This window comes from Podarcis erhardii (assembly GCF_964252035.2).
Source record: "Podarcis erhardii genome assembly, chromosome: 16".
Lineage (NCBI taxonomy): Eukaryota > Metazoa > Chordata > Lepidosauria > Squamata > Lacertidae > Podarcis > Podarcis erhardii.
Window position 1 is genome coordinate 34,834,063 of NC_138514.1, and position 25,788 is coordinate 34,859,850.

Consider the following 25,788-nt stretch of genomic DNA (forward strand, 5'->3'; position numbering starts at 1 on the left):
TTCCAGGTGTTTCTGGATCCCTGACCAACGCTGGCTGCTGTGGCTGCGGGAAGTAGAGTCCAGCAACATCTGGAGGGAGCTAAACTGGTGACTCCCGTCGTACGCAGACTGTCTCCCCACCCCCACCCCGCTGCCCTGCTTCCCCTTCACTCCACCAGTTTTTCATTCCTCTTCATGCCTCGACCTTGACAGCGCCCTCCCCAAAACGTAATTCCACAATCATTTATCAATTAGCTTGCAAAGCACTGGGGCTCCCTGGCTTCTTTGCAATGTGACCTGAAAAATCCGCCACGTTTTCTAAGAATTGAGGGAGGTGGGAAGAGATTAGTATCTGAGGCACACAAACACACGAATATACCATCTGCTTGGAAGCCCCTGAAAATCAATACTTGTCTGTTTAGCTTTCGGACCACCGTTTCACAGAGCAGACCCAGAGAAATTGGTGGGCACAACTTAACTTGGGTCTAGTAATCCTGGGGTATATGTGTGTGGGTCTACTCAGATTAGAATGCGGTTGGATATAATTATTAGTATAAACAACAACCATTTCATTGAAGAATCACTTCCTATGAAGCATTTTAAAGCCATTTCAAAATATGGTAAAACTATTGTTTTCGTTGGGACACAGGTGGCGCTGTGGGTTAGACCACAGAGCCTAGGACTTGCCGATCAGAAGGTCGGCGGTTTGAATCCCCACGACTTGGTGAGCTCCCGTTGCTCGGTCCCTGCTCCTGCCAACCTAGCAGTTCGAAAGCACGTCAAAGTGCAAGTAGATAAATAGATACCTCTGCGGCGGGAAGGTAAACGGCGTTTCCGTGCGCTGCTCTGGTTTGCCAGAAGCGGCTTAGTCATGCTGGCTACATGTCCCGGAAGCTGTATGCTGGCTCCCTCGGCCAATAAAGCGAGATGAGCTCCGCAACCCCAGAGTCGGCCACAACTGGACCAAATGGTTAGGTAATCCCATTACCTTTACCTTTATTGTTTTTGTTGTTATTGGACCCTAGTTAAGACTGCAGGCCAGAGAGAGCCTCACAACTTTCCAATGGCTTGCGGCGCCTTTCCAGCTACTCCTAGAAAGACCTGCTGCATGGGGGGGGGGCTCACACCCCCAGTCTGCTCCTGCAAAAACCTACCCCACTCCCAAAACTTCATGTACATTTGGAAAACTACGAAACTGTCGCAAGCACCACAAAAAATACCCATTTCCCAGAAGAAAAGGTGGAGGTTCTTGGGACACCCTCACCCCCAAATTAAGAGGCAAAATGCCTTGTACATTCACAGACAGAAACTGCCCCCCCAAAAAAAACCCACACAGCAGGCAGTCCTCCCCAAAAGCAGGTAATCTCCCTCAACTTCCCCATCTTAATTTATTTTAATTAAAAATTGAGTGGGCACCGGGGGTGTTTGTGAGCTGAGAATGCTCCAGTGCCCACAGAGGCCACATTGGAGAAGACCCCCCCACCCCAGATAAAAAGGGGGCCATGTCCTACCTTGCTGGCACCAGGAAGCAGGTGTAGTTTCACATATGGGTCCGAGAGTCCGTTGTGATCCATGGGCTTCAGTCCCTTTAATGTATGAGAGAAGGGAGAGAGAATGTCATGTTATAAAGGGGGAATTCCTGCAAATAAATAAAAAAATAATAAACACGCATCCCCTCACTTTGGTTTCTTGCCACTCTGCTGCTCCTAGACAACAATCCCGGAATAACACAATGGGTGGCCAAATTTTGTGCAGCATCTATTAAAACACGACATCTAGTGATTAGCACCCAGGATTAGTACAACATATTGACACTCCTAGGCCAGAAGGGCTTCCCTTCTGACAGATAAATGTCCACCCAGAACTGCTCTTTCATGTATATGTGGTTTTTTTCATAAATTATTTTATTCTGCCTTGAGCTTTTACATTTTGTAATGGTTGTTTTGTTTTGATACTGGTCATCAACTGCAATAAAACGGCTTGACTTGGCATGTACCAAGCCAGACCACTGGTCCATCCAACTCAGTTTTGTCTACACTGACTGGCAGTGACTCTCCAGAGCATGGGTAGGCAAATTAAGGCTGGGGGGCCGGATCCGGCCCAATCACCTTCTAAATCTGGCCCGCGGACGGTCCGGGAATCAGCGTGTTTTTACATGAGTAGAATGTGTCCTTTTAATTAAAATGCATCTCTGGGTTACAGTCATACCTCGGGTTAAATATGCTTCAGGTTAAGCGTTTTCAAGTTACGCTCCGTGGCATTACTTCTGGGTTTCAGCACTCGCGCAGGCGCAGGCGCTCAAAATGACGTCACACGCATGCGCAGAAGCAGCAAAACACGACCCACGCATGCACAGACCCGTCTTACGTTCTACTCAGGATGCGAACGGGGCTTCGGAATGGATCCCGTTCACATCCAGAGGTACCACTGTATTTTGGGGGCATAGGAATTCGTTCATATATTTTTCTTTTCCCAAAATATAGTCCGGCCCCCCACAAGGTCTGAGGGACAGTGGACCGGCCCCCTGCTGAAAAAGTTTGCTGACCCCTGCTCCAGGGTGTCTGGCGATGGGCAGTCCAAGCCCCGCCTGGAGAAATCAAGAGATTGAACCCAGGACCTTCTGCATGCAAAGCAGATGCTCTACTCGCGAGTCGCTTCCTTCCAAGTCAGGCCAAGGTTACCGAGAGCTGAAGAAGGATGGGCAAAGCAACCACATTTCAAACAAGCCCGGAAACGGCATCCTGGGTTCTCCCAGTTGTGGATGGAAACCTGCGATCCATCACTGTTCTCCAAAGCCACGATTCTGGGTAGAATCCAATAAACCACCTAGATAATTAATTACAGCCTTGCTGTTGTTCTGGCAGCTAATTCTAGGTTCCTTCCAACTCACAATTAATTCTCAGCTTAAGTAACTGAGCGGTTTCTCGAGGTACCAAATTACGGGGCTCTGGCATTTTTGATAATTGCTTATGTGCAAACATGCTCCTTTTGTTGCCACACGACTGCAGGATCCTAAGAGGGGGTGGGTGTACCTGATTAAGCAGAGGCAGCAGAATAACAAAAGCCAGGGGTGTTGAGTTGGATTCAAGGGGTGGAAGAGGAATCAAAGAATCATAGCATTGCAGAGTTGGAAGGGAACCTGGGGGGTCATCTAGCCCAACCCCTTGTTTGAACCCTTTGGTTCAGGTCCAGTCCTCCAGAGCAGGAGAAAACAAGCTTGCTCCATCTTCTTTGTGGCTTAGGGTTCTCGTATTTATGGGATTGCCTCTCCTGGTCTGCCCCGCAGAGGACCTTAAGGTCCATGTCCATGTTCTGGGAAATGATTTATAATGAAATGAAAAAGGTATTTAAGTATACCTTCCTGAAAAAACCAGAGGCCTTTCTCCTGGGCATGGTTGGCCAATTGGTGCCAAAGAAGGACAGAACTTTTTTTATGTATGTGACAACTGCAGCAAGAATTCTCATCGCAAAATACTGGAAGACACAAGATTTACCCACTCTGGAAGAATGGCAGATGAAGATGATTGATTATATAGGATTGGCAGAAATGACTGGCAGAATCCGAGACCAGGGAAAAGAGTCGGGGGAAGAGGACTGGAGGAAATTTAAAGATTACTTACAGAAATATTGTAAAATTAAGGAATGTTAGAATGATGTTGGACAGAAATTAAGTGGTTACCAGCTGTAATGCAAAGGTTGAGTAATAAGCTAAAATAAGTTACATTAAGTTACAATAAGGATTTGCTGAATTAAGAATTTGAACTGGAATACAAAGGGGGGAGGTGAGAGGAGGTCCGGGAAATAAGTAACGGGAATTATATTTGTTTTGTTTTGTTTCAATTGTGTATTTCTGTATTTTTGTTATTTTTGTGCATTATTTTTCTTTTTGTATTAAATTGGAAACTTTAATAAATATCTTTTAAAAAAAAAAAGGTCCATGAATAACCATAGCTTAGAGGTCCTGAGCCCTAAGGAAGTCAGACTATCCTCCACCAGGGCCAGGGCCTTCTTAGTGATGGCTCCGACCTGGTGGAATGCTCTGTCCCATGAGACCAGGGCCCTTCAGGATTTAACCTCCTTCCATCGGGCCTGTAAAACAGAGCTATTCTGCCTGGCTTTTAATCTGAATTCAGCCTGATTGTTTATTTCCCTTCTCTTCCCTCCCCCTCCCCTTTTATGAAGATTACCCGCTCTGAGACCCCACAGCTAATTCTCCCCTGGCCTCCTCGCTCGCCCAATTAGACCAATTCAGCCAGCTAGCCCTGGGGATTATCTAAAGCTTATTTCCCCAAAATTGATTTTTGAATTTTATTGTTATTCATGTTTTTATACTGTATTTTATGCTGCTTTCATAATTAAGTCTTTTAAATTTGTTGTTAGCCGCCCTGAGCCTGGTTTTTGAACTGGGCGGGGTATAAATAAAATTTTATTTTTTTATTATTATTCCATGTGACAGCTCTCTAGATATTTGAAGATGGCTCTAATATCTCCTCTTTCCCAGGCTAAACATAACCAGATTCCTCAACCGTTCCTCATAAGGCTTGGCTTCCAGACCCTTGATCACCCTGGTTTCCCTCTTCTGCACATCTTCCAGTTTGTCGATATCCTCCTTAAACTGCCCTTTCGCCAATATCCCTCCATGAAAAGGTAGATAAGAATTGGCGGTGGTGAGGTCGAGATGTCTAGAAGCCCCCTCAAAAAACAGAACATGTGCAGTGCCTATACCATGGGTAGGCAAACAAAGGCCCTGGGGGCCGGATCCGGCCCAATCGTCTTCTTAATCAGGCCCGCAGAAGGTCCAGGAATCTGCGTGTTTTTACATGAGTCGAATGTGTCCTTTTATTTAAAATGCATCTCTGGGTTATTTGTGGGGCATAGGAATTCATTCTCCCCCCCTCCAAAATATAGTCCACCCCCCCCCAGAAGATCTGAGGGACGGTGGACCAGCCCCCTGCTAAAAAAGTTTGCTGACCCCTGGCCTACACAATGGTGACTGAAGTACTTTGGAAGAGGGCATGGCTGACAGAATGGAGCTGTAAACAGGAGCGCTGCACGCTGCAACACTTTGTTGCAGTCTCATCTGCAAATGGATATCCGCCGTTACGGCAGGTGAACCTGTGGCCCGAAGGTCTGATTTCATGCAGTCCTCTGGCCTAATTTCATGTGGCTGGGGAGGAGGGGAGGAGAAAGAAGGGGTGGCAGCATGAGAACAAGAGAGAGAAAAGAGAGTGGCCAGAAAGAGACTTGAATGGGCACCCTTGGCCATTTCCCCCTCTGAGCTGCCCTAACATATGATAGCAAGGAAATATGGGCCATGATAGGGCAAGAACATGGCCTCCATGATCACTGCAGATGGTGACAGCAGCCACGAAATTAAAAGACACCTGCTTCTTGGGAGAAAAGCAATGACAAACCTAGACAGCATCTTAAAAAGCAGAGACATCACCTTGCCAACAAAGGTCCGTATAGTAAAAGCTCTGGTTTTCCCAGTAGTGATGTATGGAAGTGAGAGCTGGACCATCAAGAAGGCTGATCGCCGAAGAATTGATGCTTTTGAATTCTGGTGCTGGAGGAGACTCTTGAGAGTCCCATGGACTGCAAGAAGATCAAACCTCTCCATTCTGAAGGAAATCAGCCCTGAGTGCTCACTGGAAGGACAGATCCTGAAGCTGAGGCTCCAATACTTTGGCCACCTCATGAGAAGAGAAGACTCCCTGGAAAAGACCCTGATGTTGGGAAAGATGGAGGGCACAAGGTGGTGGGACAGTGTTCTCGAAGCTACCAGCATGAGTTTGACCAAACTGCAGGAGACAGTGGAAGACAGGAGTGCCTGGCATGCTCTGGTCCATGGGGTCACGAAGAGTCGGACACAACTAAACGACAACAACAACAGGGCAAGAACGGAGGCATCCCCTCCCATTCTTTTGGCCTTTTGACTCTCTGAAAATGGTTGGCTATGTCAGAAAAAAATTCTCATTCTCTCTCTCTCTTTTCCTAGGCTTCACTAGCTCAGCAGAGCTTTTTGCTTGATTGCACAACCTGAGAGTCTGCAATGTGGCTGTGTGTGTATGTAGATGCTCATAAAAGCCGCCTCCTTCACCCTCCCAGAAAACAACCGTGAAATAGACCCTGCGTAGCAATTTGATTTTGCTGCAATTGAATTACCTTCTAAGGAAGCCATAACGGGCCTTTCTGAAATGATGTGGGAGGGGTAAATGGATTGACGGTGTTGTTTCTTTGTGTGTGTGTGTGTGTGTGCGCGCATGTGTGTGTGTCCCCCTGATGTCATTTCTGGCCACCTGACGGAGCCATTGAGAGGCCCCCTACTTTAATTATAGCATGAAAGAGGCGAAGGCTGCACCAGCACTATGCATTCAGAAACAGAATGTGCCACTTTAAACACCCACTGCTCCAGCTCCCCCCCCCCAATAATCCTGGGAACTGTAGTTTGTCAAGGGGTTCTGAGAGTCATTAGGAGACTTCACTGGGGTAAAGTGTGCGTTAATTGGTGGCCGTGTGGAGCAGTTATTAGAGTGCTGGACTGAGACCTGGGTTCAAATCCTTCACTCAGCCATGAAGCTCACTGGCTGATCTTGGGCCAGTTCCTGCCTCTCTCAGCCTAGCCTACCTGAGAGGGTTGTTGTGGAGATAAAATGGGGAGGGGGGAAACTATGCACATAGTCCTGTCAATGTCCTTGAAAAAAACACAGGCAGACAAAAACCCCACACAACTGGCTAGCACAAAGATGGGGCAAGAGAGGGGGGCATTTGAAACATCTCCACAATAGAGGCAGCTTATTGGCAGAGCATCTGATTTGCAGAAAGTCCCAGGTTTAATCGTTAACATCTCCCAGGTGGGCTGCAAAAGACCCCTGACTAAAATCTGTTGCCAGCAACTTCCAGGAACATTAGGTGACCTCCAGCATCCATGAAAAGCAAGTGGTTTTGGCTATGGTAAGGTAAAGGGACCCCTGACCATTAGGTTCAGTTGTGGCTGACTCTGGGGTTGCGGCGCTCATCTCGCTTTATTGGCCGAGGGAGCCGGCGTACAGCTTCCGGGTCATGTGGCCAGCAGGACTAAGGCGCTTCTGGCGAATCAGAGCAGCGCACGGAAATGCCATTTACCGGTACCTTCCCGCTGGAGCGGTACCTATTTATCTACTTGCACTTTGACATGCTTTCAAACTGCTAGGTGGGCAGGAGCAGGGACTGGGCAACAGGAGCTCACCCCGTTGCGGGGATTCGAACCGCTGACCTTCTGATCGGCAAGTCCTAGGCTCTGTGGCTTAACCCACAGCGCCACCCGTGTCCCTTTTGGCTATGGAGCCATACCCAAAAGCCGAGAGAGAGAGAGAGAGAGAGAGAGAGAGAGAGAGAGAGAGAGAGAGATTCATCTTTCAGAGAGAGAGAGAGAGAGAGAGAGAGAGAGAGAGAGATTTTTTCATCTTTCAAATTCACTCTCCCCCCCTTCCCTTCCATGCAGTCTTTGACTTAACCCTCTCCTCCCCCATCTCTCAAATGAAGCAAAACCAAAGTAATCCACTAACTGATCACAGCACCTGCTGTTAGTACCCTCAAGTACCGTATTTTAAAAATGCATCGCGTTTATCTTAACACACACATACACCATCCATAACAAATGCATCACGGTTGTTTGCACATTTAAAATGCAACAGTAAACAAGCAATAAGACATTTCTTCATGAAAACATTTTTTTAAAAAAAATAGCCAAGAAGCATGGGATAAAAGCAGCTCAGTGGTCTAAGCTCGGTTGGATTAGGCTGTGATTCTATGTCTAGTCAGAAGTAAGCCCCATTGAATTCAATGGAGCTTATTCCCAGGTGGGGGTTAGGACTTCAGCCACTCATAGTCACTTACCTGCTTTTTAGCCCTCTGGTTTTTTGTTGGGGGGTGGGGTGGGAGGAAGGAGAACAATTGTCAAAATTCAGATTGTGTGCACCTTGAGAGCAGAGACCTGCCTCCTGTACTCACTGTTACTCTGCAAAACGGCAATGCACATTTTGTGACAGACGGACTGTTTTGCAACACACCGTGGCTACAGTGATAATATTTGGGCTGCCTTTGTCCTAAACCAGGCGTGGCCAAACTTGGCCCTCCAGATGTTTGGGGACTACAAATCCCATCATCCCTAGGTAACAGGACCAGTGGTCAGGGATGGTGGGAGTTGTAGTCCCAAAGCATCTGGAGGGCCAAGTTTGGCCATGCCTTTCCTAAACAAATGCATGACAACGTTTCCCACAATAACGCCACAAAGTGAGGGAGGTGGTTGCGAGAGCAGAGTCCGTGGTCCAGAGAAAGGGGAGGCCACACATTTCCAGGGGCTCCTGGACCAGCAGAGAACAGTGAGGCCGTTTCCCCAAGTTTGCACAGATGACCTGAGAAAGCCATTCTTGGTTTCGAATGCCTTGTCTCTTTCTGGTCGGGACGCTCCAGTTATTCTGGTGGGTTAGGCTGAGAGACAGTGAGCGGCCCAAGGTCACCCAGGGAGCTTCATGGCTGAGCAGTGATTTGAACTCTGGGCTTCCACAGTCCTAGTCTGACACTCTAACCACTGCACCACACTGGCTTATCATTATTTTCACACGATCATTCCGGAGCAGGATGGTACAATGGTTAGAGTCTCAGACTAGGTGCGGAAAACCAAACCAAATCCCTTGAGGCCCAGCGAGTGACCATGAGCCGGTCTTCCTTTCTCAGTCTAGCCCACCTCACAGGGTCGTTGTGGGGACTTAAAAGAGGGATAGCGATCCAGGTTCGCCACCACAAGCTCTGTGGTGGAAGAGCAGGGGGATATAAACTTTGAGGCTGGGTGACTGCAATGTGGCCTTGCTCGGACTCCAGTTAGTACACAATGCAGAGGCTAGACTGCTGGCGGGGGCAGACAGCGAGACCCCAAAAGGAAGCAGAAACACTGTCTCCAACTAAGTTCTACTCAGAGTAGAACACTGAAATGAATTGTTATAGGTTTGGAGGGTCAGTCTGGATTATATCTGTGGGCCCCTTCGAGGCTTGTGATCCTATGTAGGTGATGTTTAGAATCAAGTAGAAGAGGCCACTGAAGGGGTCAGCCAAGTTCCTTTGTGAGATGATGGCCTTAGCTGGCCAGTTAAGTACCACCATTTACATGTCTAAAGAGGTTGCTCTGTTGCCATGGAGACAAATGGATGGGTGTTTTCCAAACCACCATTCTCCTAGAATGGAGAACAACAGGCTGTGTGTTGTGTGTGTGTGTGTGTGTGTGTGTGTGTGTGTGTGTGTGTGTTGGTTGATGCTGGAAGGTGAGAATGTCTTGCTCTGTGCTGGACCTAAAGCTGAGTTTGGGGCATCCCTGGAACCCTAATAGGGAGACAAGATCTCTTGCGATGTCAATGCCGCAAGCTCAGGTGGTATAGAAGTGTAAATAAAACCATATATCCTAAAGACACCGCAATCCCCACAGACCTTCATTCCCAGGAAACCAAACTTTGGGGAAGTGCCAGAACTGCAGGAATCTCTCGCAGCTTGGAGACTGGGATACATGCAGCAATGCAAGCCTAAATCATCCAGGGCCATTCATTTCAATGGGTCTACTCTGAATAGGAAGAACACTGGCTAGAACCCGGAGTGAGTAAGCTGTGGCAAAGGGGTGCATAAGAAACACGAAACCGTGACTCCCGCTAGCAATGAGCTCAGCTTGTGCGTGCCAACAACTCTGGAGCAGCAAATTGGCGAGCCTGCGACCTGCAAATTCCCCCAAAATTGGGAGGTAGGGGGCATCTGTGAGCAATATCCGGACACAGCGACTGGCAGCTATGAAGCGGTAGCCAAAGCACCTCCTGCACCCACCCCATTCTCTTTGAAGCACCTTGAGCAGCTAGAGTTCATGCTGCGGTGGGAGATGGGCCAGCCTAGGTCTTGCAGGGTGCAATAACAAGACACGTGGCTAAGCCAGGCCTTACCTTTCGGAACTCAGCCTTCGGTACCTGGTTTCCCCCAGGCCGAGAGACAACGAAATGGAAGTGTGGCAGAATGGAGAAAGGAAGCAGGGAGGGAAATGACCACGAGGAGGGGAGGGGGAAACAGAGAAAACAGAAAAGAAACATGTGAAGAATGAAATGGAGACAGTTCCTCTGAGCAGGGTGGGTGGCAAAGGGTTAAGGATGGGCTCAACATTCTGAACATAAAACGCAGACAAATCAGATTCTTGGGGATATTATTATTATTATTATTATTATTATTATTATTATTCCGCCTTTCCCCAAGACTCAAGGCGGTTTACACAAATTGAAGCAACACAGATAAAATACAAAAAGCTAACGCCATTGAAAAGTAATGGAACTCTAATAGAATTAAAGCAATTCAAAGAACGAATCTATTAAAATGTAGATAATAAAAACAGTACAGCACTATTAAAATCCATCTAAGTCAGAGAAGGCAAGGTAATGAACCCGAGTAGATTTTCATAGCTCAGTTGGTAGAGCATGAGACTCTTAATCTCAAGCTCGTGGGTTCAAGCCCCGAGTTGGGTGAAAGATTCCTGCATTACAGGGGGTTGGGATAGATGGCCCCTCGGGGTCCCTTCAAACTCTACAATTCTGTGATTCTATGGCTTCAATGGGTCTACTCTGAATGGGATTAGCACTGGGAAACAGGAGGCCTCCCCCAAAAACTAGGGGCAATATTAGCAGTTACAAAGGGAAGCAAGGTTCTGCCTGGCTTCGTTCTAACAGCTTGGAAACAGGTTGAAATTCAACAGATGTGGTTCTCCCCAAAAGAAAACTTTTTGGGAGGGGTGAAGATTTTTTTAAATTTCATTTTATAATACATACCACACAGAGAGAACACATAGCAACAGATGAAATTTTAAAAGAACATAACAATTACAGTAGGCCCACAACATGCGTCTATTTAACTTGTGCGTGTTCAGATTTAAGTGTTTGGCAATATATATATTTTTTAAAATTTAAAAGTGGGTGGGAAAGGGGTTGGTGTCCAGGAGAAAGGGCTTTGGCAATCTCGGCTGCCGCTCCATCCAATGTGTTTTGACTATACAGTGGTACCTCGGGTTACATACGCTTCAGGTTACAGACTCTGCTAACCGAGAAATAGTGCTTCAGGTTAAGAACTTTGCTTCAGGATGAGAACAGAAATCGTGCTCCGGTGGCACAGCAGCAACAGGAGGCCCCATTAACTAAAGTGGTGCTTCAGGTTAAGAACAGTTTCAGGTTAAGAACAGACCTCCAGAATAAATTAAGTTCTTAACCCGAGGTACCACTGTAAAATGTACTTGTGTGGGGCACTCTCTCAGTGAGTCCTTGACTTGTCTCATACTCTAAAGCAGACCATCAGTACAGTGGTACCTCAGGTTACAGACGCTTCAGGTTACAGACTCTGCTAACCCAGAAATAGTACCTCAGATTAAGAACTTTGCTTCAGGATGAGAACAGAAATCGTGCTCCGGCGGCGCGGCGGCAGCAGGAGGCCCCATTAGCTAATCGCGGCGCGATTTCTGTTCTCATCCCGAAGCAAAGTTCTTAACCTGAAGCACTATTAGCAAAGTTAGCGGAAGACATCTGAAGGCAGCCCTGTTCAGGGAAGTTTTTAATATGTGACATTTTAGTGTATTTTCATCTCTGTTGGAAGCCGCCCAGAGTGGCTGGGGAAACCCAGCCAGATGGGCGGGGTACAAATAATAAATAATAATAATAATAATAATAATAATAATAATAATAATAATAATTATTGTCGGTAACCTGAAGCGTATGTAACCTGAAGCGTATGTAACCCGAAGTACCACTGTAACAAATTAAGAGTCGCGTTTGGAGGCGAAGGGGGGGTGACCTCGGCTGCCCCTTTCGCCCCCCGATCCCCTGGCACAGCCCCCCCCCCCAAGACTTTGGCTGGACCAGCGAGCCGCCCCCCTTCCCTCGTTAGCCCCCTTTCCGCGTTCCGCGGGAGGTTGCGCCTTTGTCACTTTCCGCTCCGCTGCCCGCCTCCCTCTCCCCCGCGCAGTCCCTTTTTAATAGGTTCATTCGACGCTACACTTTCCTTTATTATTTGACAAATGGGATAACAAATGGAAAAAGCACTCAATGTGGTCTAAATGGAAAAGCGGGGAGGGCAGGAGGAGCGGGGGGGGGGGAGAGAAGGGGCTCCAAAGCACCAGCGCGCACGACACAGCCTTATAGAGGAATGCAATTCTCCATGACATTTTTGCTTTCAATTAAAATAGAGGAAAGAAGATATTTGAAGAAGAAAAAAATAAAAATAAAACAGGCCAGGGGAAAAAAAGCCCCATCACACATCATTCAGGGCCTTTTTCTCCCTACAGCTCTGCAGGGGGAAAAGCTTTTCTTCTTTGTGGGCAACCTTCGTAGGGGGGTCGGGGTGGGGGGACACATGCAAGCAGGGGGAGGAGCCAGGGACAAAAGTGGGCGGTGCAACTTACACGGGTTTTACCTCTGCCCGTTGGACTAAATTTTGCCCCTCTCTATCCCCCACGCAGAGACATCACCTTGCCAACAAGGTGGTTATAGTATAGTTAAAGCTCTGGTTTTCCCAGTAGTGATGTATGGAAGTGAGAGCTGGACCATAAAGAAGGCTGGTCGCCGAAGAAATGATGCTTTTGAATTCTGGTGCTGGAGGAGACTCTTGAGAGTCCCATGGACTGCAAGAAGATCAAACCTCTCCATTCTGGAGGAAATCAGCCCTGAGTGCTCAACTGGAAGGACAGATCCTGAAGCTGAGGCTCCAAGACTTTGGCCACCTCATGAGAAGAGAAGACTCCCTGGAAAAGACCCTGATGTTGGGAAAGATGGAGGGCACAAGGAGAAGGGGACGACAGAGGACGAGATGGTGGGACAGTGTTCTCAAAGCCACCAGCATGAGTTTGACCAAACTGCGGGAGGCAGTGGAAGACACAAAGGTCACGAAGAGTCAGACATGACTAAACAACAACAATAACACCCCCACGCAGAGAGGCAAGGAGTGTGATCAGAGTTCAAGCATACATTCCCAGCCCAGCAGAAACTCTCCAGGAGGATGCAAAGCGGGGCTGGTGAGGGGTGTGGTCTGGTGGGAGCTCTGAGGGCCAGGTAGAGTGATCTGGAGGGCCACATTGAGCCCCGGGGCACTGAGGTCCCCCCTCACCTGCTGGAGTTTGTGATTGCACACTAAATGTAGGAGTTTAATATGCAAGAGGCGCATCGTCCCCACAGTAAACAGATCACTCTAAATAACTGATCAGGATTAGTCCTCATTTCCCAGTTTGTAAGAAGTGAGTGGCGCTGTGGGTTAAACCACAGAGCCTAGGGCTTGCCGATCAGAAGGTCGGCGGTTCAAAGCCCCGCGACAGGGTGAGCTCCCGTTGCTCAGTCCCTGCTCCTGCCAACCTAGCAGTTTGAAAGCACACCAGTGCGAGTAGATAAATAGGTACCACTCCGGCGGGAAGGTAAATGGCGTTTCCGTTTCCAGAAGCGGTTTAGCCATGCTGGCCACATGACCCGGAAGCTGTACGCCGGCTCCCACGGCCAATAAAGCGAGATGAGAGCCACAACCCCAGAGTCGTCTGCGACTGGACCTAATGGTCAGGGGTCCCTTTACCTTTACCTTTAAGAAGTGGGGAACATAGCACCCCCCATTCTTCCTCCCCCAATTAAACGCTTCTGCCCAGCACAAACCCACCTATTCTCTCTCCCCTCCTTCCCCTCCTTCTCCTCCCACACTGCTGCAAAAGGGTTGCCAACTTCTTTAACCCCCCCCCCGAACAAAAGCACCTCATGGGGAACGATTTATCCGGTGAGGCTTCCCCCACCCCATCACCAATTCTCCTTCAATGATCTGATGGGCGACAGCATGATGGAATAGGCAGTCTGGTCCAGAAAGGCTCTGTTCAATTTTCTCACACTCTTATCATTCTTTTAAAAAAACCAAAAAACCTAAAGCTGTAAAATGTACATTTAAAAAATAAAAACCTCAGATTGCCCAGAATTATCCACCAAAACCAGATTATCGAGACAGGAAAGGAGAAGAAAGGGATTCCCCCCCTCATCTACACAAGCTGTTCTTTCAATTTCTTCTTTGATGCATTTACCCTTTTGTCAGAGGGAGGTAAACAACGACCCAACTTCACTGTATACATCAAGGGAAAAGGTTCCTGAGGATCAAAAGGGATATGAGCGATACATCTTTTGATAGTGGGAAGATAAGATGAACTGGTTATTTTCAAGGCTGGGAGGAGCAGGGGAAAGAGAGAGATTAGCCGTGATGGAGAGATGGCTGTACAGGAAATCATATCTGGAGACAGCGATGGAATATAAAGAGGATGAAGCAGACAGGCCTGAGATTTTCATTTCAACTGAGTCTTAAAACCAGCCAAGTCCCCAAACTGTGCCCAGCTAGATCCACGAGACGTCCACAAAGAAATAAATGAAGGGATGAAAAGCTTGAGCGTGACCTAACTCCCAGAGGAGGTTGTCTGCTGCCTCCCTGCTTGAGTGCCTGTCCGCTTGGGCCTGGGCCTCCTCTCTTCACAGGAACATAAAAGCAGCCCCTCTGGGTGAGGACGGAGACCCACCTATAGCACGTCATTCTGTTACCCAAAGCGACCAATCAAATGCCTCCGGGAAACCTATCAAGCAAGGCGTGAGGGCAGCCGCTGCCTCCCACTGTTGATCTCCAGATCCTGGAGGTAGTATACTGCCCTTGCAATTGGTAGCCATTGATAGCTACACCCTACATGAGTTTCCTTAATCCCCTTTAAAGTCAACCCGGCTAGCGGTCCTTACAACACCTTGTGGCAGGGAGTTCCAAAGTTATTAAACTACGTGATGCTGTGTGAAGTAGTCGGGAATGTAAAAAGCTGTCAGACTGGTGCACCATCAAGCTCAGTATTGTCTACGCTGACTGGCAGCAGCCCTCTGGTGTTTCAGGCAAGGGGACTCTCCTAGCACTATGTAAGGACCTCAGAAATAAGGACCTCCGACAGTGGAGACAGAGTACAGCCTCATGGTTAATAGCTACAGACAGCCTTATCCTCCTCTACGGACCGGTCCATTCCTCTTTTAAAGCCGTCTTGCTTTGGTGGCCATCACTAAACCTTGTGGGAGTGAGTTCCACAGTTTAACTGTGCCCCATGCGAAGAAGTTCTTCACCTTTCTCAACCTGTGGGTCCCCAGATGTTGTTGAACTACAACTCCCATCACCCCTAGCTAGCAAGGCCAGAGCTCAGGGATGATGGGAGTTGTAGTCCAACAACATCTGGGGACCCACAGGCTGAGAACCACTACTAGCCTGCCCCGATTTCTCCCAACATTCCGCTTTTGGATGGCCCTGAGTTCTAGTCTTACGAAAGGCAGGGCAAAAACAATTATCCCAATCTGCTTCTTCCACACTGTGCATCATCCGACACATCTCCATGGTCCCCTCGCACTTTTCCCTAATTTAAATTAAAGGTAAAGGGACCCCTGACCATTAGGTCCAGTTGTGGCCGACTCTGGGGCTGCGGCACTCATCTCGCTTTATTGGCCGAGGGAGCCGGCGTACAGCTTCCAGGTCATGTGGCCAGCATGACTAAGCTGCTTCTGGCGAAACAGAGCAGCACACGGAAACGCTGTTTACCTTCCCACCGGAGTGGTACCTATTTATCTACTTGCACTTTGACGTGCTTTTGAACTGCTAGGTTGGCAGGAGCAGGGACCAAGGAACGGGAGCTCACCCCGTCACGGGGATTCGAACCGCTGACCTTCTGATCAGCAAGTCCTAGGCTCTGTGGTTTAACCCACAGTGCCACCCACGTCCCTAATTTAAAACACCCCAAACATTGTGAACTTTCCTGGGGCACAGATGCTCTACCACTGAGCTACAGACAGAAGTTCTTCTTTTCCCCTCTTCTGAATCTCTTACCCTTAAAGTCTTCATTGGATCAATGGCCCCTTGCTTCCCTGTCATGGAGAGCAAGCAAAATATCTCTAACCCCACTGGCCCTAATTTTACTCTCCATGATCCCTTGCTTCCTTACTCACATTCCCCCACTCAAACTAAAAAGCAGGTTGACCCTTCCCCACTGAGATGTAGCTGCAAGCTCTTTGATCGTTCTGGTTGTCTGCCCTTCCCAAATTCTCCGAGAGCGTCTCTGGAGGGGTTGCCTGGTTCTGATTCTGCCAGCTAAATTGGGACAGGTTTACTTATGGGGGTGGCAATCAGAGCCCAGAGGAAGCCTGGCTGTGATTATATATCAAACGCATGTCCTGATCAGAAATTGCCAGTGGTCATCCCTTGAGATGCATCCAGTCAGAACAAGATCATCCAAGGGCACAAACCCCACAGTCCCAGTGGCCCAGGAAAGTTTTAAATCAGCGTCGGTCACAAACAAGTAAAGCAAATCTGTTTGGTTTGCCTTGGTTTTCTCCCACCTCCTTCACCCACCCCATCCTCTCTGAAGCACCTTTAAAGCCCTATGTGGCCTAGGACCCACGTACCTACAGGACCGCCTTTCCTGGTATGCCCCGCGGAGGACCTTAAGGTCCACAAATAACAACACTTTGGAGGTTCCAAGCCTCAAGGAGGTTAGATTGGTTTCAACTAGGGCCAGGGCCTTTTCAGCACTGGCCCCGACTTGGTGGAACGCTCTGTCACAAGAGACTAGGGCCCTGCGGGACTTGACATCTTTCCGCAGGGCCTGCAGGACAGAACTGTTCCGCCTGGCCTATGGTCTGGACTCGGTCTGACCCTTATGTTTCCCTCCCCTTATGGTCTTGATTTATCAGCTACTTTAAAATGAGGCTACATTTTAAATTGCATTTTAACCTGTATTTTAAATTGGTTTTTTTCCCCCCTTCTCTTTTCCCCCTATGATGTTTCTACTGTGATTTTATTGGTGTTAGCTGCCCTGAGCCCGGCTCTGGCCGGGGAGGGCAGGGTATGAATAAAAATTATTATTATTATTATTATTATTATTATTATTATTATTATTATCATCATCATCATCATCATCATCATCATTAATATACAGCACACACTTGTGGCTGGCATCCGTCTGTCTCGAGAAACAATGGAGTGTGCCTCCGGGGGTGAAGTCCAACAGCACCGGAGTGACCTCCCTGGGGCACAAGCCTGGGCAGTGTGTATGGAGGTCCTGGGCTACCCAGATGACAAGAAACACACACACACACCCCGGCTTCGTCGATGTGGCCCAAAGGAAAGCAGAGCACCAGTTTGGCTGCAAGAGCTGCTGGAAGGAGGTGTACAAGGCACCATCCAACCGTTTTAGGGTCTCCACGCCAGATAACACGAAGCAAAATGGGCTCCGTAATTTGTCAAAGGTGACCAGAGCAGGACACTATCTCAAATTACATCCATAATCACTGCAAAACACAGTGATGTTGAGCAGGAACTTTATTAGGGCAAAATATACTTTGAGACCGCAGGAAGTATAGGCTAATCCAGCGACTCCCAAACTTTTTTGGGGGGGGTCCCGCACCTTCAGTCCACCCCCGTTGTTCAGCCTGGACACTGAGGTCCAGCTCCGAGGGCCTTCTGGCGGTTCCCTCCCCGCGAGAAGTGAGGTTACAGGGAACCAGTGGTGGTGCCCACCCTGTGGAATGCCCTCCCATCAGATGTCAAGGAAATAAGCAACTATCTGACTTTTAGAAGACATCTGAAGGCAGCCCTGTTGGGAGAAGCTTTTAATGTTCTGTCGGGAGCCACCCAGAGAGGCTGGGGAAACCCAGCCAGATGGGCGGGGTATAAATAATGAATTATTATAATTATATATTATTATTCCATAAACTCACCTCCCGTGCCCGCCACCCTATAAAAAACATTATTCAGAATAGGGGGTTTCACGGGCCACAAAGAAAAACGATAGCACAGTAGAATTCAAAACAGTTACAATTAATTGCACATCGATTCAAACTCCAGTTAAAACTATTTAGTATAATTAATTCAACAAAATGGATGGACTTGATGCTGTGATACCAGCTTTTCGAAGTCTGATAGCATTTACACCTCCAGTGCCCCCTGCCTCCCCCTTGCCCACTCCCCAAAGGTAATCCTACTGCCCCCCCCCAGGAGGCAGAAGCACCTCCTTTGGGAAACCAGCTCTCGTCCTCATCCAGCCAGTCCCTGACACTGGGGCATTTGGTGACTTCTGATGCAGAGAGGCAGCTTGCCCACAGCTTGAGGAAGTACAATGTTGTGTCTCTGCATGAGTCACCTCTTCAGACAATTGGGCCAACGGCTCAGGCAGAAAAATGGGAAGGTGTGATCCCACCTGCGAATGGTGGGCAATCCTTGCTCTTTCACACATTCAGAGAAGCAAAGATCACCAGTGTCGACACAATGATTCTTCAACATCAACTTGGTTGGACTGGTCATGTTGTGTGGATGCCTGATTATCATCTTCCAAAGCAACTACTCTATTCTGAACTTAAAAATGGAAATCGTAATGCTGGTGGTCAACAAAAGAGGCTTAAAGACTGTCTCAAGACAATTTTTTAAAAATGTAGTATAAAGGTAAAGGGACCCCTGACCATTAGGTCCAGTCATGACCGACTCTGGGGTTGCGGCACTCATCTCGCTCTATAGGCCAAGGGAGTTGGCGTACAGCTTCCGGGTCATGTGGCCAGCATGACAAAGCCGCTTCTGGTGAACCAGAGCAGCACACGGAAATGCCATTTACTTTCCCACTGGAGATGTACCTATTTATCTACTTGCACTTTGACGTGCTTTCGAACTGCTAGGTTGGCAGGAACAGGGACAGAGCAACAGGAGCTCACCCTGTCGTGGGGATTCGAACCGCCGACCATCGGATTGGCACGTCCTAGGCTCTGTGGTTTAACCCATAGTGCCACCCATATAAACATCAACAATTGGGAAACACTTGCCTGCGAGCGCTCCAGTTGGAGAACAGCCTTTACCAAAGGTGTCATGGGCTTTGAAGACACTCAAACTCAGGACGCAAGGGAGAAACGTGGTAAGAGGAAGGCACGCTTGGCAAATCAACTCCTGCCTGGAAACCCATGTCCCCACTGTGGAAGGACGTGTGGATCCAGAATTGGCCTCCACAGTCACTTACAGACTCACTGTTAAAGCCGTGTTTATGGAAGACAATCTTACTGGGCTACAAGTGATCGCCAAAGAAGAAGTAGATCGCGATGTTTGAGGGATGAATGCTTCCCTTTTAAAAAAATACCTTGGATAGTCTTTGAAAAATGTTGGCTTAGTCAATCTGAGCACCGATGGCCATTCATTGCTGTTAAGAACAATAGATTTGGTTTCTTAACACCTTTAAGCCTCCTCTGCCCACCCACCCACTCCCCGAAAGGAAAGGAAAATGGCAAGAGTTATTTATAAGCCAGTGCAACCCACGGCCAGCCCGACACAACGATTATTTACTTGACGCTCCTGACCGCCTTGTCAGCTTATAAATGGGGCTGTTAAATGCTGCTAATCACGTCCTGCAAAACGGCTCTCTCTGGCGGCTGCATAATTGGCAGCCACTAGGTTTCCACCACCCCCTTCCTTCCCAATGCTCTTTTTTCATTTTGCAAGAAAAGGGAAGAAAATATGATTTTTGAAAAACAGAGCTGCGCACAAGTTGCAGCTTTGCTTCTGCTAAGCTAGCGGCCCTCACCTGGGAAGAACATCCCACTCTCAGGATGGGAGGGGGGCTTTCCAGCGATGTAAGGGGGGTGGATACCGAAGCAGGGGTGGCCACAGATGCAAAGGGTTGGTCCATGATAGGCGTTTTATTTTTCTTCTTTCATTTTATTTTTAATTTCTTTTATATTGCACAACACAACCATATCTCAGATTGTTCCAGGGCACCTTTCTCCAGCGAGCAAAAGCAGGCCTGGCATTGTTCCCGTTCCCTAGCCTAAGAACTTAATAACCTAAGAATTTCCCTGCTGGATCAGGCCCATCCAGTCCAGCAGCATCCTGTTCTCACAGAATCATAAGAAACAGGAATTTGTCTCCAGATTTTTTTCAATGAATCCAGGGACACTTTTTTTTTGGGGGGGGGAAAGCAGAGTAGCAACAGGGAGTCAGTAGAGGGGACGGTGAGGCAAAAGACCCTGGGGCCAAGCACACATGCATATTGTATAAAGGTGCAAAGCCCTTCTTTCATTCATACCCTGTGAAACATAAATGTGCAGTTTTATAAAAAACTGGGCAACGGCGTGCCGCCCACCTGTGACTCCCAAGCCTTCCCTGATCTCCTGCCACCTTCCCCCTTTGTTTTGACAGATCGGGGGAGGCTCAGGAGTCGTGGGCAGGTGGCCGTTGCCCAGTTTTTTTTAAAAAAAAAAACTCTGCACATTTATGGGCTTTGCACCTTGCCTGGCAGAGAAACCACATGCCTTGTGCCCCTCCAGGACAACACCAACCCGCCTGCGACTCCTGAGAAGAAGAAGAGTTTGGATTTGATATCCCGCTTTATCACTATCCAAAGGAGTCTCAAAGTGGCTAACAATCTCCTTTCCCTTCCTCCCCCACAACAAACACTCTGTGAGGTGAGTGAGGCTGAGAGACTTCAGAGAGAAGTGTAACTAGCCCAAGGTTACCCAGCAGCTGCATGTGGAGGAGCGGAGATGTGAACCCGGTTCCCCAGATTACGAGTCCACTGCTCTTAACCACTACATCACACTGAGCCTCCTCTGATCTGTCAAAACAAAGGGGGAAGGGGGAAGGAGATCTGTACTGTTGGACCACCCTTGTTCACCTCTGGCAGTGGCAGCGGCAGCCAGCAGCTCCTGAAGCCAGTCAGACCCAGCTGAGCTACCAGGCTGGCTCCAGGGACAGATTTGCAAATCTGGGGACATTCCGGGGATGGAATTTGTCCAGGGACAGATTTGCAAATCCGGGAGCTGTCCCCGGGAACCAGGAACGCCTGGTAACCCTATCTTAAAAACAAAAACGTGCTTCCCTGGAAGCTGAATTCTGTAGATGTTGCGTCAAAGATAAGAACGAGAGAAGATGCCTGCTGGGTCAGGCCAGGGACTCATCCAGCCCAGCGTCCTGCTCTGACAGTCTCCAGCCAGATGACTCTGGAAAGGCCATAGTCAGGATCCGGGCAAAAGAGCAACTTTCCCCTCCTGTGTTTTCCAGCCACTGGTATTCAGAAGCATAGCCATTTATTAATAGCCCTCTCCTCTGCCATGAATTTGTCTAAACTACTTTTAAAGCCATCTAGGTTAGTGGCCATCACTGCCTCCTCCTGTGGGAGAAAGTTCCACAGTTTAATTATGTTTGTTTGCTTGTACCCTGCACTTTAGCTAAAAAGGCTCCCACACCAGGTTACATAAAATCAAGGCAAGACACTCCCTTCCCACAGGAAGACAATCTAAATTCATTTTAAGGCTATATCAGAGTCAGACCCAGGGCTAGATTTAGTTAAGGCACTTTCCTCTGTGCTGATTTCAATGAGCTTTTAAATTCAGACCCACAATATCTGGCATCTTGCTTTAATTTTACAGGAAGGGCCTTAGCTCGGTAACAGAGCTTAGCTGGGAGAACCCAGGTTCACTCTGTTAGAATTCCTGCTCCATGGTTGCAGTCATGGGATTGTTGTCTATCACATGACGGTATATGTTTTGACTCCACAGAGTGGGAAGTGACGGAGACAGGATGTTTGTGTTCCTGTGTTCCGTGAAGTTGGGCTATTGTTCTTTATCTCTTTGCTGTCTGATGCTAGAGAGAGAGGGAGCCATGTTGCAGTGCTCCGTGTGTGTTTATATGTAAATAAAGTAGATTAGCCAAAATGCTGAGTTGCTGAGGTCTGTTACGCAAACTGAGAAGACTCTGCGGATCCCTAAGTGTGCCAATATCTGTTGGCATCGGTTGCTGTGATGTTCGGGCTGAAGAAAGCTTTTGAAGCTCCCGAACGATCGACCAGGAGGGAGGGAACATGCTAGTCAGGCATGTGTCTCTGCCAGGGTCCTACTCAAGAGTAGGACGAGCTCCTGACACACTCTCAGTCTTCTCCGGATTGGGCTAGAAAAAGTTCCCTGCCTGAAACTCTGGAAAACCTCTGCCAGCCAGTGTCAACAATATTGAGTTAGATGGCCTAACAGCCTGATGCAAATAAGGCTGCTTCCTGTGTTCCTATTTGAATCGGTCCTTAATGAGGACTGGAATCTTTATTTTCAGGCAAAGGTCCGTAACTCAGTGCTAGAGCACAGTGGTGTAGCGTGGGTTGCCATCGGGGCACAGACAGATGCCAAGTGGGGGACCTGACCTGACGGGAGGAGAGAGCCACTGAGGTCTGGCCTTCGTCTCCGCAGTCTCCCTGCCTCCTTTCCTGTCCCCCAAAAGGAAGCGGAGTTGCTCCTGTCCCACCTGGAAACGGTTCCTATCAGAGTTAGGTGGCAGCGACAGAGATGTTGGTGGGGAAGGGTTTTCCCAGCAGGGAGAGGGAAGCAGATACACAAACCCCCTTTAAAATGGACCTGGACAGCTGCCCCTCTCGCTACACCACTGTTAGAACATCTGCTTTGTGTGCAGAAGGTGCCAGGCTCAGTCCCTGGCATCTCCTCACTTGGAGAGGCACAGGGCAGGGGTCCCACTCTTCTTTGCTGTATGAATCCCCCCAACAAGCTATGGTGGGGGGGGAGAGAAGACCACCATCTCCCCACAGCCACCTCTCTCGATTCAAATTCTGGCTCAAGCTTCCTCTGTGAAAGCAGAAGAAGGCAGCACAACACCCCACCCCAAATTATCTCCAGGAAGCGGGGTGTTGCGGAGTGTGGGCTGGGAGAAGCTATATCGACAAGAAAGGAAACAGAGGCGGCAATTAACGAACCTGCTTTGGACGGGAAGGGAAATTACTCATCGTCACACGCACACCCTGCCCCACTTTCCCAGCAACGCTGCCAACTCGCTCCGTCATTTTGGATGTCTACCGTGCTTTCCCACGTATAAGACTAGTTTTTTTCCCCTTTAAAAATTACGCTAAAAAGTGAGGGTCGTCTTATACACGGGTAGCGCACAGGGTGGACATTTGATTGGTTGCTGCCGCGGCTGTCAATGGCTATTGGGCGTGTCATTGGTTGCTGCACCAAGGGCTGCTGTTGATTGGCTGATGCTGTGGCAGCTGGGCGGGTGATTGGCTGCTTCTGCTGATGATGGGACAGACGAGAGGCGGATTTTGTGTTGTGTGCTGGTGAGCGAATTTTGGTAATCCCCCCTTAAGAAAGCTCAACAACCCTGGGCAATCCCCCCCCAAATGCTCAACAACTCTGAGCCATCTCCCCCCCCCCCGTTTTCTTAAATTTGAGTCCCCAAAAACAGAGGGCGTCTTATACATGGAGGCGTCTTATACACGGAAAAATACGGTAAGTCCACTTTCAGGGCCAGAGATTTGAGAACACCCAGGTATCCGTCTGTCCACTCGTTCTTCCTGAAGACCACCACATGTTCACTGCTTTGCCAACTTCCTACATTTGTCTTTTTAATGCTTTTTATTGGTTTTCCATTTCAAACAAACAAAATACAGTAATATTCAACAATCATCTACCCATTTCCTTACCCAACACTCTGCTGAGCACTGACTTCGCTCCCTCCCTTCAACAGGTTTTCTTGTTTCAATCTCCTTTCCGCAGTTTCTTATTATATCCAGTCCAAGTTGTAAGATTTATTTCAGTCCTGCTAGAGTCTTCAAATTTCTACCGTTATTATTTATATAATCCATAAATTTACTCCAATCTCTTTGGAATTTTGTTTCCACCTGGTTTCAGATCCTGCAGGTCAGTTTTGCTACTTCCGCCTAATCCACCATCCTCATCTGCCACTCCCTCACTGTTGGTAATTCCTGTACTTTCCATTTTTGGGGCTGACAAAATTCTAGCAGCAGTCGTAGTGTCCATAAATAACCTTTGATCTGCTTTTTATATTTCCTCCTCCCATCAAGCCTAACAAAAAACCTTCCGGCTTTTTTGGGAAAGTATATTTTAACATCTTTTTCAATGCGTTATAAATCATTTCCCAAAACTGTTTCGTTTTGTCTTTTTCAACTGGGGGGAAACATAGAGAGAGAGGGAGGCAGCAAGAAGAGCCACAGTTCTGGAGGGCTGTTTCATTTTGGGTTCCCCTCCTCCACCACCCAAATTTAGACCATTTCGGGTGGCTCCCCCCCACATTGACCTCTGCTGTACAACTTGTTACATACGCACAGGGATAGGAAAATCGGTTCATCTCTTTTACTTGTTATTCGTGCACTGGGACGGCTGGATCTGTCCATTTCAGTTCCTCCCCCTGCCCTGAAAACGTGTGGATTTTAGCGCAAATTCCTCCTCATCCGCACATTTCTAGCTAAGATAAAATCAGCAGAGGTCCGAAAGGCATCGGGAACTGAGTATCCCGAACATAACCCCCCCCCCCAGACTTACTTCAAGTCTGGATTACTGTAATGAGCTCTACGGGGGGGGGGGGTTATGTTTGGGAGACTTGTGCTCGATCCAGAAGCTGCAGTCAGTGCAGAATGCTGCAGCCCAATTGCTGACAGGAGTGAGGTCAGTATATAAGACCCATGCTCAGAGAGCTGCAATGGTTGCCAATTTGCTGCCTGGGCAAGTTCAAGGTGTTCCTATTAGTATACAAAGTCCTTAACAACCTGGGACCAGATTACCTGTGAGATCACCCTACCTCAAATATGCTGCCTTGACCACTTTGCTCTGTGGAACTGGCCCGGCCCATAATACCCGTTTCACTTCTGTTACAATATTGATATTTCAGTGTAGTGGCACATAATCTTTGAAACTCCTTGCCTATTGATACAGACAGGCACCTTCACTGCAATCTCTTTGGCATCTGCTAAGAATGGATGCTTTTGAATTCTGGTGCTGGAGGAGACTCTTGAGAGTCTCATGGACTGCAAGAAGAACAAACCTATCCATTCTGAAGGAAATCAGTCCTGAGTGCTCACTGGAAGGACAGATCCTGAAGCTGAGGCTCCAATACTTTGGCCACCTCATGAGAAGAGAAGACTCCCTGGAAAAGACCCTGATGTTGGGAGAGATGGAGGGCACAAGGAGAAGGGGACGACAGAGGACGAGATGGTTGGACAGGATTCTTGAAGCTACAAACATGAGTCTGTCCAAACTGCGGGAGGCAGTGGAAGACAGGAGTGCCTGGCGTGCTCTGGTCCAGGGGGTCACGAAGAGTCGGACACGACTAAACGACTCAACAACAACAACAAAACATTTTTTGCTTCGACAAGTCTACCCAGAACTCCAGACTACTGATGTGTTTTCGTTTAATGCCGGCTATAATTTTCTGAATGTTTCCATGGTTTTTACTAATAATGTTGTGGGGGGTTTTTGGTAAGCCACTTGGAAGGGTTTCTTTTACAATTGAGCAGCATATAAATGTTATGAAATAATAAATAAAATAATGACAAGGCACTGATCAAAGGCTGAACAACTGCTGGCTAACGGGAGCCTCAAGAGTTCGGCAGACGGCTCGATCGTTCCAGGCTGTCTATCTGAGTTACAGAAGGCTGATCCCTAGAGCAACACGTCTATTACCAGACACCCACCTTGGCTCTGTTGATAGTGCAGTGGAGAGCGTTGTTCTCTTGGTCATACAGCAAGCTGAAATCTAATGTCCCCAGGGCAGCTGGAAGAAAATGAAAAGGAGACACGTATTGAGGAGAGAAGTGTTTGCCCCTTTTTGAAATATAAATTCAAGTGGAGTCAGAATGACAGGAGAAAAAATCAAGTCAAAGAAAGGAACCAAAAGCTTTAGGGGTACAGGATCCTTTTGGATCAACCCGATCTGCGCTCCCCCAAACATTACGTAAGTTGAAACTCA

At 48.1% G+C, this 25,788-nt stretch overlaps 1 protein-coding gene and 1 long non-coding RNA gene across 2 annotated transcripts in view; one reads left to right on the forward strand and one right to left on the reverse strand.

The window, feature by feature from the left end:
• Positions 1-25,788, reverse strand: part of DOC2B (double C2 domain beta) — a 139,774-nt gene that overhangs the window by 83,161 nt on the left and 30,825 nt on the right. Inside the window, exons 2-3 of the mRNA XM_081844236.1 lie at positions 25,514-25,593; positions 1,491-1,565 (exon numbers count right to left, since the gene is read on the reverse strand). Coding sequence (XP_081700362.1) covers positions 1,491-1,565; positions 25,514-25,593 — 155 coding nt within the window. The remainder of the gene's footprint in view (positions 1-1,490; positions 1,566-25,513; positions 25,594-25,788) is intronic.
• The window catches only part of LOC309331814, a 138,035-nt gene continuing 125,515 nt past the window's right edge, over positions 13,269-25,788 (forward strand). The window contains exon 1 of the long non-coding RNA XR_014151985.1: positions 13,269-13,429. This is a non-coding gene — a long non-coding RNA (uncharacterized lncRNA). The remainder of the gene's footprint in view (positions 13,430-25,788) is intronic.